We start from the raw sequence: 12,043 nt of genomic DNA, 5'->3' as shown, positions 1-12,043 counted from the left end.
CACCGATTTTATCAATTAGGTCCCCCATCTTTAATTATACCTTTCCTCAACTAACCCTAATTTCCCCGAGCTTTAGGTGTGAAATTTAAAATACATGACTCGTTTTTGCTCTCCAATTATTTATACAGGAGGATTTGATTGATTGTGTGTATAAAGATGGTGGATCCAATTCATAAAATCAGTATTCGAATGATTCAATCAAGAAACTTGTATAATTAGGGGACTAATACTAGGTTTAAATTTAATGTGTAAATAATCTAGATTATTATAACACTTGATTGGCTACGTTTCTTTTTCATTGTATTAAAAGATATCGTTTCTTTTAATTATATTAATTTTAAAGAATGTAGCTTAACTGGTCAGATTTTAAATTTGTTCTCTAAAAATCATTAGTTCGAGTCCCACAAACCTCAGATCTACTAAAAATTTACATTGTCGTTAACTTCAAGACCTGTGGATTAGTCGAAGCACGCATAGACTGGCTCGAACATTTACGTTAATAAAAAAAAAATCAATTTGATATCTTTCATCAATAAATAAAACATGGTTTTAACCATTTAGCTAAATATTTCTATTGTGAATATAGCATGAAGTGAAGTTCTTTTGTTATACCTCAAATTCCATTTTATTTTTTTTGCTAATAAATTTAATTGAACATTGTCAGAAGGCATACACATATTTGATGCTATTATGTAAAAAAAATGAAGAGGGTATTGGATTCTTCATTCTTTCCTTTTTTCTTCAGAAAGAAAAATAATAGTACTTGTTAAATTGGAAGAAGAAAGCAGTAAACAATGGCTACCAAGGCTAGTGCTTTTGAATCGAGCACGTCTCAGCAGTAAAATTAACCTACCGGAAACTAAAGACTGCCGAGCAGGAGATTTCCGGGGAAAATCAAAGTTAGGGGGGAGACAAGAAATTATGCAAAGAAAATGAAAAACAGACCAGTCATAGGCATCATATAGCTAGGAAGTCTTTAGTTCTTAATTTTATGTTTAACCATGATTAATATCGAACCATGATAAGTTGTTGAGCTTCAGATTGGATGCCGTCTCTCATCTTTCTTATAAAATCATCACATTTCTTGTTCAATTCCTCTGTACTAAGCAACCCAATTACTTCCTCTTCCTCTACCTCTTCATCTTCATCAACAACGATGATCTCATGACCTCCTTGTTCATCTTCATCAACAACAATGATCTCATGACCTCCTTGTTCATCTTCTCGTACTTCTTCCACTTCCACGACAACCTTTTCCTCTGCGACCAATGCTGGTTTCGTGATCTCTGATACTTCATCTAGTTTATGTGGACTGTCTCCGCTCTTCATGTTCTGTTCTCCATAGAGGTTGGCACTGCTGTCTAGATGAGAATCGCTGATTTTGAGACCAGAGTTCTTCACAATTAAAACTAGAATGCCATTGCAGAGGAGGAACACGTAGCTCTTGTCAATATTGAAGCTGGGGAATTGCATGAAGTTGGATATGAAAGGAAGCAGAGAAGAATAAGAAAATATGACAGAAAAGAAACATACTGGGGCTAACAACTTAGTTGCTAGCTTGAGAGGGTGGACATGGCTGAAGTGGCTAAAATTGGATTCAAAGTTTTGATGGTTGACACTTCCCATTTTCTTTGGAAGAGAAGGGGAGCTTAATTTCTGGTAGAATAATTCAAGGAGATAAAAGAAAGAAACAGAAAATCACTAGAAAAGTTTTGGTGATCGGAGATCGAGGAGGATAATGAGAGGGACTGCTACTCCAGGCTAAAGAAGATAGTGAGCACTTCAATTTATAGAACCTCAAAAGGTTGCCGATGTTATTGGTTCTGACCAAGTCCGTCAACTACTTATTTCTTTTGGTCTGTAACTGCTCATCTAGACACTGGACTGTACTATTTCTGACTTAAAAAAATAAAAAATATATATTATTTTAATATATTTTAAAATAAAAAACAATCACTGCAACACGCTCCATAATTTTTTTTAACCGAGAAGGTAAAATCTCCATCTGGGATATCATCCGATTCTTCTAAGAGACTCGTGGCCTGTCTCGGTATTTTCAAGGTGATCGGCAAGCACTTTCATGGAAGCTGTGATTTGCTGGAGAACTATATATTGGCACGCTTTAATTGGTAATATTCAACTCTTCTAGTTCGCTGCCAAAATGATTTCAATTGACAAGATGTCAAAAAGTTTGGCTTGCTGCAGGAGACCAGATAACTAGGTTAATTTGATTAATGTCAAAAAAATTTATCAAAAATCATTTAAAATAAAAATAAATAAATTTTATCCGATCTTTTTAGAACAGAATAACAAATATATAGCTTGTTTAGGAGTTTAGTTGCAATTGTTTTTTGTAAAATGTTTTTCATGCAGAAATGTATTAAAATGATATATTTTTTTATTTTTAAAAAATTATTTTTAAGGTTAATATATTAAAATAATTTAAAATATGTATATAAAATATTTTTTAATAAAATATTTTTTTAATTTTTAAAAAACGCGGTAAAGCAACGTTTACAAACCCTTTTTTATTGACTTGACTGTAATCATTGCATTTGAATTTTACTGTACCTGCCATTATTAGGCTAGGAATAATCCTTGCTCTATTTCCACGCATCTTCTCCCGTTGTGAGTTAATAGAAATTGAAATTAAGTTTTTTTGTTAGAATAATCTTAGGTTCTGTTTTTGCAGAAAAATTATTTCATTTATAAAAATAAATTTCAGGGACAGTAAATTTTTAAAAAATAAATTTTGAAAAATTATTTTTCTATATTTGATAGTGTTATAAAAAATGAACTGAAAAGTGCTTAGTCGTATTATGGAAAATAAACTAAAAAATAATTTATTAATGAATTAATTTTTTTTAAGTTTATCTAATATATATAAAATATTTAATCACTTACAATAAAAAAAATGAAATCTAAAAAGTATAATAATGAATTTTTTTTATTATATCCTATATTTATACATAGATTATTCTATAAAATATAACTATATAGGTCATATCATATTATAGAGAAATAAGCTTGTGAAATATTTTTTACGTACAACCTATTAATATATTTTTTTCAATTTTAAAAACTTAAAATAAGTTTTTTTTTTTTATATAAAGAAAATCAAATTAGTTTATGGTAAGAGTTATATATTTGGGGTTTTTTTTTTGTATGAAGAATTTTTTAAAAGATAAATTCATACAAAAATATTTTTATGGGTTTTTTGGATAAATATTTTTTTTTACGGGTAAAAGCAATTATCTCTTTAATTATCCCTTTAATATATATCAAATAAACATCAAGAAATAAATATAAATATTTAACATCAAATATAATCATGTATAAATATCAAATAATATGAGGTATGGTGTCTTTGAAAAAAATAATATTAGTAAATTATATTATGTATTAATTTCAAAATCCAAAAAAAAACAAAAGAAAGACAGATGCCGGTCAAAGTCTTAAGGTTGGTTAGTTTACTAATGCTGGATATATAAAATTGTTTGGTTCCATAGTGATCGAGCAGCAGCTATTGACGTAGTGAAACTTTGAAGATTTTATTAGGAAAATTAAATGTAACTGCATCAGAATGCTTTAATTAAATTAGCACATTAAATTGGCTTACTTTGATATTTTCTATTGTAGATCTTCTACCTGGCACTATTGCAGGGTAGGTATTAGAAGTGAGTAAGAAAATTAAAAAATTGATTAAACAGATAAAACTAGAAAAAAAAATAACAGAAAAAACCGAATCATGAAAAAAAACCGATTAAAATTTTAAAAAAATCAACCGGTTCAGTTTCGGTTTTATAAGCTTTAAACCGAAAAATCCAAACCGAACCGGAAAAAACCGAGCTAAACCGGTTTTATCTTAAAAAACCGAACCGAACCGAAGTCGGTTGGTTTGAACCGGTTTCAGTTTAGTTTCGGTTTTTTTTTTTAATTTGGTTTGGTTATTTTTTTTATAAAAATCGAACCAAACCGAACCGAAAATGATCACTCCTAATAATCCTACTCATAATTCAACAAGGAAATTCATCAATTTGGTAATTAGATAATTTTTTGTTATCCTCTCATAGGCATGAAAATAAAAAAGATAAAACTAACGAATACTTTGGTAATTAGATAATTTTTTGTTCGAATACTTTGGTTTTTATCCTCTCATAGGCATGAAATTCATCAATTTTGGTAATTAGATAATTTTTTGTTCGAATACTTTGTTGCCTGCTATTTTTTTGAGCTTATTTATTTTTTATGTTTAAGAAATGTTTTTGAAAAAAAAATAATTTTTTTATTGTTTTGCTTTAAATTAATTTATTTATATATTTAGAATCTTTATATGTGCTAGTATTAAAAATAAATTTTAAAAAAAATTATTTACATTCATTTTAAATAAAAAACACTTTGAAAAATAATTCTTACCACGATATTAAACAAGCTCTTCATTTACCACACCATATTCCAATTAGTTATTTTCCCAAGGAGAAATAACGATGGAGAGACTTTATTAAGGCATCTAAAAGTTTTAAAATTTGTTAATACTATTAGCTATCTAACCTGTGTTCCGAGTTATAAATCTTTTCAAAGTGAAAAAAATCTGATTGAAAAACAAAAGATTTCAATTGAAAGGTTAAATCAAATTGAAAAAATAGCTTTAACAAAAAGAAAAACATATTAAAAGAATGAGAGTCAAATTAGTAAAAATAAAACAAGAAAAAAAATCTGATTAAAGTATGAAATTAAAATCTAGAAAAATTTTAACAAAAAAGACAATGAAAAAAATTAAAAATCAAAAAAATAAGGACCGAAATGAAAAATAAAACATATGAAAAATTGTAATTGAATGACTAAATTAAAAAAAAAAAACCTTCTATAAAAGGAATAAAAACAAAATAAGAGTTAAAATAATAAGGATTGAAATTGAAAAATAAGAAAAAAAACGACAATCATGCACTTTACTTGGCAAAAAAAAAAAAAAAAAGAGGTAAAAAATCGCTGATAACAATCCAATCACAATACGATATCACACACCACACTATGTGTAAGAGAACATAGTGGTGTACCCAAAAAGATGGTATAAGGTCAAGTTTGACTACTAGGTAGTGTAACACGCACCACCTGAATGATGTGGGACCCCTATGTGACAACAATTTTTTTTATTAAAAAATCAACATGAAAATACCAAAACGCTTTTATTACCATGATAATTATTGTAAAAATTGGTATGAAAATATAAAAATACCTCAAATAATAACATTGTTTTTTGTCTTTTTCAAGGCCAAAAGCATACTTTAATTGTACATGAATAATGAAAAAAAATAAAAAAATACCCTTATCTAACAACGCAAAATGTTTTTGACTATAGGGGTAAAGAAGTATTTTTATTGTTTAAAAGTTTATGAGAAGTAAAAAAAGAAAAAAAAAGCTTTGATTAATAGCTCTAATTTTCATTAACTTTAGAGATAAAGGAGTACTTTCTTTTAATAATAAATGGGTAAGTGAAAAAGATCAGAACACTTTGAGGCTTTTTTCTCTCTCAATTTAATAATAAATAAATATTTTACTATAGATTCAAAGTAAATTATACCTTTGACTATAACAATCTTTATAGAGGGAAAAAAAAAAAAAACAAGACTTCAAAAACTTATTTTATATCTAAAATGCCCTTATTATTTAATATTATATGTATATCCAAAATGCTTTTATATGATTTATACTTTTTGGACAGTCCTCGTCAGAAAATTTCAGTAAAGTTTTGACATTGTCCGAGAAGAGATTATTTTTTACCTGGAAAGTCACTGTTCATCATTACTCTAAAAGAGTTTCGTCCAGTTTTTTCAATATAGCATGGCACCACAAAGACGGCAATGCATTTTTTTTTTTAATTTATATCATCAATGGAATAACTATTTTCATAAAAAAAAATAAAAAATCAAATAAATTATAAGGACAAATTAATAATTACAATAAAATGGAAATGAATATTATATAATTTTAATGTGAATATATCAAAATTCCCCGTATAATTAATTTAAATAGGTGGGTGCATAGTGGTGGTTGCTAGAGGTATAACTAGTAAAAGATACGTGAGGCAATGTTTGTTTTTTGGAAGAGGAAAAGTACAGAGGTATAACTAGTAAAAGATCCTTTTTTTCTAGTTAGCAAGCTTGACAATTCTTTGGAGCGGAACTAGTTTACCTACGAATGTTTCAAAGCACTGGACCAATTCCATTCCCCCGTAAATCAAGCTCCCACAGTCTGGTTCGAGTGCACCTTCTTGTACGTTAAGGAAAATACGCGGCCGCTATTACGGGGGCGTACCGTGTTTATAAATATTTTATTTTATTTTATTTTTGTTTAAAAATGAATTTTTTATATTTTTTAGATTATTTTAATATGCTGAATGCTGATATCAAAAATAATTTTTTTTAATTTAATTTTAAGAGAAAAACACTTTGAACCGTTACCTCTACTGTATTCTCAAATAGACCCTTAAATTAACTATAACTAAAACGCGTGGTTATTTTCTGTAACGTAAATTTATTGTTCATTCTCTCATAGTTTGCTGTGAATTTATTGTTTAATTTTATTATCAAATTATTTTTTGTGATTGTATCCTTTTGAGGCCAAATTCAAAAGCAATTGAATTAAATTTGTTGGCTACAGATGAAATTCAAATATAGAAGATCAAAGTAGAAAAGATACCATAAAAGAATGATAATTTCAAAGTTCACACAAAAAATTTAATTTAGTCCTCATACTTTAAAAACAATAAATATTTGGTACCTTAATATTTTCTCAATTTAATTTTATTATAAAAGTTCATTTTTATTATTTTCTAGTCTCTTGTTTAAGAGATGAGAGAAAGTAATCATCGTATTTTGGTGTAGAGAAAGAAAAATATCATTGATGCTAATTTTAGTCGTATTATTTTTTAGTCTCTTGTTTAAAAGATGAGAGAAAGTAATCGTCGTATTTTGGTGCAGAGAAAGAAAAATATCATTGATGCTAATTTTAGTCGCCAAAACAAATAATATTTGTGCCAAATGGTTCCATTCAATGAGGGGAGTTTATATTTGGTGATTTTTTAACTTCTTACGGTTGTTAAGGTGTTTTTAGTAAAAACAAATGGATTGAAAATAGGTTTTTGGTTTCAAAACCTTCTGCCCTGATTTTTCAGCCATAACGGTGGCCAAATTCTAAAAAAATCAAACGGCATGTCATCTTATTTTTTTTATATATTAAAAAAATTAGGGCAAACGACTTGATGGAACAAAAAAGAAGGCCTAAGTGCGCGAACCTCCCAACAGGCCTAAGCATCGGCCCTTACAAAGTGGGCCTAGCTGGCTGGCTTAGCTTACTAGGCTTAGGAGCACATGACCCTTTTTTTTTTTTTGTAAATTTTTTTTTTATTTTTTAAAATAATATTTTTTTTTCTCAAAATTACTTTTTATTTATATTTAGACTAATATTCATTTTCTCATTTATTTTGTTTATAAAGCCTCTTTTAAATGATAGTTTTTTTTTTGTATGTATTTAATTTTTTATGTTTTCCCCATTCATCTATAATTTGTTTTTTAATATTTTATATAGATGAACTTAATTTTTAAAAATAAAATATATTTATTTTCAAATGATATTTTTAATATGTGTAGCATTGCATAGTTTTTCTTTTCATTTTATTTTATTCAATCAATTCAATATGCGTGTCTATTTTTATTATTGTTTGATTAAATAAAAAAATATTTTAATTAACAAACTTAGCAAACACAACTAAATAAATGTTTCGTCCTATGAGATTAAATATTTTGATCTACATCTGTCTCTCGATTTTTCATGTTTTATTTTTTGTTATTGTTTATAACTTTTTTTCATTTATTAATACACACATAGTTCTTAATTTATTTGATTACATGTATGCATAAACGTTTTTATTTTTATAAGATTTTTTTTAACTACAAAAACATATAAAAAAAGCTTGTGTATACAATGTTTTTTGAAAAAAAAATATCTTTATTTAAAATGATTTTTTGTATTTGATACTATTGTCTCATACCATTAGAGAATGCAATACTATGAAACTATGTTGGTGATGAGACAAAGGGATAAAATAGGAATTCAGAGGCATTTTGGATATGTTTTAGTAAACTAAAAGCATCATACAATATAAAAAGTTAATGAAATGCACTAATGCAGTATTGTTTATAAAAATAAAGATATTAAGTTATAATTTCATTTACAATAAAAAAACTAAATTTACATCACACAAAGACCTTGACATTTCACTATAGCGATGAAAAGTGAATTACTTTGGCCATTTACAGTTTGATCCTCTAGGCTTACTAAAAGGCCTCGGCATTTCACTATAGTGATGAATAGTGAAATACTTTGGCCTTTTACAATTTGGTCCTCAATGTTTTTCCCCCCTGCAAATCCATCCTTCAATGTTGGGTTTAATAAGTATTGTACTTTATAATTTATTTTAATTTATTTTCTATTGAGTTATCCCAATATTATGACTCGGGTTTGGCAAGTTAACACGATTTGACTCGACTTATTTTTTTTTATTTTTTAATTGATTTTTTTTTAATTTCATCCATTAACATTGAATTGATTGAGAATTTGAATTTTTATTTTTATTTTTTGCTTTTTATGAATTTATCACGGTCTCACGACTTGGATTATAAATTTTATGGGTTACACAAGTTGCTTCGAGTTTTTTTTGTCATTTTGTAATTTAATATTTTTTTTTTCAATTTCATCCTTTAACAATGAGTTGATTGGGAATTTAACTTCACAATTTTTTTTATTTTCTTTCTATAGATTTATTTTGGTTTCATGATTCGGGTTTGACAAGTTAACTCGGGTTGACTTAGGATTTTTTTAATTGATTTTTTTTTCAATTGAATCCTTCAATATTGGGTTGATTGAGAATTATGCTTCATAATTTGTTTTATTTATTTTCTACAGGGTTATCACGGTTTCATGACCCAAGTTATAGGTTAGCCCGATTGCCTCAGTTTTTTTTTTTTTGTCTTTTTTTATTCAATTTTATCCTTCAATTTTAAGTTGATTGAGAATTAGACTTTATAATATATTTTGGTTTGATTTATATAAAGACATCTCAGTCTCTTAACTTGGGTCATGGGTTTAGTCGATTAACTCGAGTTGACTAGGGTGCTTTTTTCGTGTCTTTTTTTTTTTAATTTCATCATTCAACATTGAGTTGATTGAGAATTGAACTTCATAATATATTTTATTTTTCTTTCTAAGCGGTTATCTCAGCTTCATGTCTAAGTTTTCGCAGATTAACCTGGGTTGACTCAACTTATTTTTTTAATTGATTTTTTTTTTTGCAATTTCATCCTTCCATGTTAGGTTGATTGGGAATTGAGTTTAATGATTTTTTTATTTTATTTTCTTTCTACAGGTTTACCAAGGTCTCATGACTTGGGTTGGTGATTTGGCAAGTTAAACTGAGTTGATCTGAGTGAATCCGAGTTGATCCAATATCTTATTATTTTAATATTGATAAAATGATATCGTTTTGATTTTTTTTAGTCAAGCTATATTTTTACCGGTCATTTAGGTTGTTTTTAGACTTGCAAAATCAACTATGTCACTTTGGGTCAACCTCCACATAATTTAATTTTTTTTGCTAAAAAATATGTTAATGACACCTGAATATTTTTTTATGTTCAACAAAAATTTAAGCAGACCCATAGCATAGCTCAAACAATTATCTAGTGAAGAATATTGGTTGTCGAGTATCTATTTGTCAAATAACATTAATTGAAAAGGAAATATGTTGATGATGACGACAATCATTTTTTTATAGGGGTAATTTTTTCCACTAATCAAAACTTTAATGATGCTCTAACAGGGGTTGTTTGGAAAATGATTTTGAGAATACCACTAGTTTCCTATAAAAAAATCATCAGGAAATTAAAATCTTGTTTCTAACTATATATATTGTAAGTCTACCAATATATTTCTAACCGTTTATCAAAATATCATTTATTTTGTAATGAAATCATGAAAACTTTAAATTGAGTTGGGCTTTTCACAACTACATCTTAGTGATATAATCCAAGTAAGGTTAGATTTGGATTTTAGCGTAAAATCTCTTATTGTCCAGTATTATGCTATCGAGCATAACTCTTAATCCAACCATTAGATTGAGCTAAAATCTAATCAGTTCAAATATATTTTTCTACATTAGGTTAAAATTTCAAGTAAATAGAAGTTCTATAAGGCATTTTAATACAGGTCACAAGTTGCAATGTGGATTTTGTTATTTTCTACCTTTTGACTAGTGGACTTCCTATTTGAAGAGATTCTTTTCTTAATAATCAAATGATATCTAACAACTAATTTTGGGAGTTTTTCTAGTTCTACAAGGATCTTTAATTGGCATCAATATAGTTTTCAAGTGTGGCAAGGATTTCATCAATGTTTCAAAATCATTTTCTTACAAGGATTATTGGGATGATTTTTTCTATTTCACAATTTTACGCCAACAAGCATAATTCTCAATTCAGTTGTTGGATTGGTTTGAAATTTGACTAGGTATTTCTAGAGATCTTGTTTTATATCATGTTAAGATTTCAAATCAATCCTAAATTGAGAAGGCCTTATGATAAGGTCTAGAAACTTTGTGCGAGATTTATATTAGTTTTCTAGCTGATTAAGGATTCTTTTTCCTATTTTATTTATAACCTTTTATTATTCTTTTTAGAATTGTTTAGGATGTTTTCCATCTATTATAAATAGGGTTATTTAGATTGTACTTAGGATTTTTTCTTTTTTAGCCATGATGTTTTGAATAAACTTGTGTTTTGTGTGATGTAACACTTTTCTCTTAGGTTAAACAAAAAATAATTGAACTTATCAAAGAAAAAATGATTTTATGGCATTCTACTTCATACTTCTTGTTTGTGAATTGCTTTTTGTTGGGTGGGGGTTTTAGATTCCAATAGTGCAAGTGCTTTGGGACAAGTTTTTATTGTGTCACACTCCTATTAATCCTGATTCTTTGGCCTTCCATGATTTGTCTTTTTTGCATTTGGGTTGCGTGACCACATTAACACAAGGTTTGCATCACTTAGACTGTTAGAGTAACTGGACTTGATAATGAGGATCGACCCAGCTCTATAACTAAACAAGCCATTGACCTTTTAGAGGTGCCATATGGGCTAATTAGAAAGGTTAAGGCCAAAAAAGCTTAAGGAAACATTTAATGGGCATGTTTAACATGTGTAGGTCAAAATGAACTTAGAGGAGTAAGTGACACCAATTGAGCTTAAAGAGTAGCCTTTGATTCATCTAATCTAAGTGTAAAAAATGCTCAATCCATGTGCAATATGGGTCTGATGTGTCTGGCCCTATTGCAGCTTTGTTTGGGAAAGATTTCCTAACATTACGAGGATTAAAAGTTAGCAATTATTCTTCTTTTTATGCAACTAAATTCAGTTATATCAAATCTTTAATGGGAGATGATTTTTAGCATTAAAATAAAAATAAGTTTCCAGTTCACTAAGGTAACTAAGGGGCAGTATATTTGTTTCTTAAGCTATGGAGGATTATTCAATGATTCTTCTAATCCATGAAGAAAACTAATAAAGTCAACAACTAAGAAGGAAAGAATCATCATTTTTATCCAAGTAAAGCAAGGAAACCAAGCTTTACAAGGAAAAGCTAGAGTCGACAAAAAAGGTTTTTAAGTCATAATTGATTCTCTCAGTCTATTTAGAAATCTTAAAGTTAACAACTGATCCTAAAGCTATAAGGAAAGATTATTCAACCAAAAAGACTATTTATACTAGGAAATAAAACTTTTTTTATATATATTTTTTTTATTACTTATGGTAGCATGCTTTAGACCTTTATTTTATTTGTTTTTTCTTGTTTTGGGCTTGATTATCAATATTTTGGCTTGTTTAATTAAGGGTATGGATTTGATTGTAAGTGGGTCTTATAAAAGTCCACATCTTAGGTATTCTAGGGTTTAACTTAGGTTCTTGCACATGTAAAAACACCTTTGTAACCT

The 12,043-nt window shown here is 27.8% G+C and overlaps 1 protein-coding gene across 1 annotated transcript; it reads right to left on the bottom strand.

Annotated features, from left to right (window-relative positions):
* Window positions 1–1,005: 1,005 nt before the first annotated feature.
* On the bottom strand, window positions 1,006–1,626 carry LOC118046818 (uncharacterized). The gene has a single exon (XM_035055901.2). The coding sequence runs from the start codon at window positions 1,624–1,626 to the stop codon at window positions 1,006–1,008; it is 621 nt and encodes a 206-aa protein (XP_034911792.1).
* Window positions 1,627–12,043: the final 10,417 nt, after the last annotated feature.

This window comes from Populus alba, chromosome 14 (genome assembly GCF_005239225.2).
Source record: "Populus alba chromosome 14, ASM523922v2, whole genome shotgun sequence".
NCBI classification, from domain to species: Eukaryota; Viridiplantae; Streptophyta; class Magnoliopsida; order Malpighiales; family Salicaceae; genus Populus; species Populus alba.
This window is presented reverse-complemented; position numbering and strand designations above follow the sequence as displayed.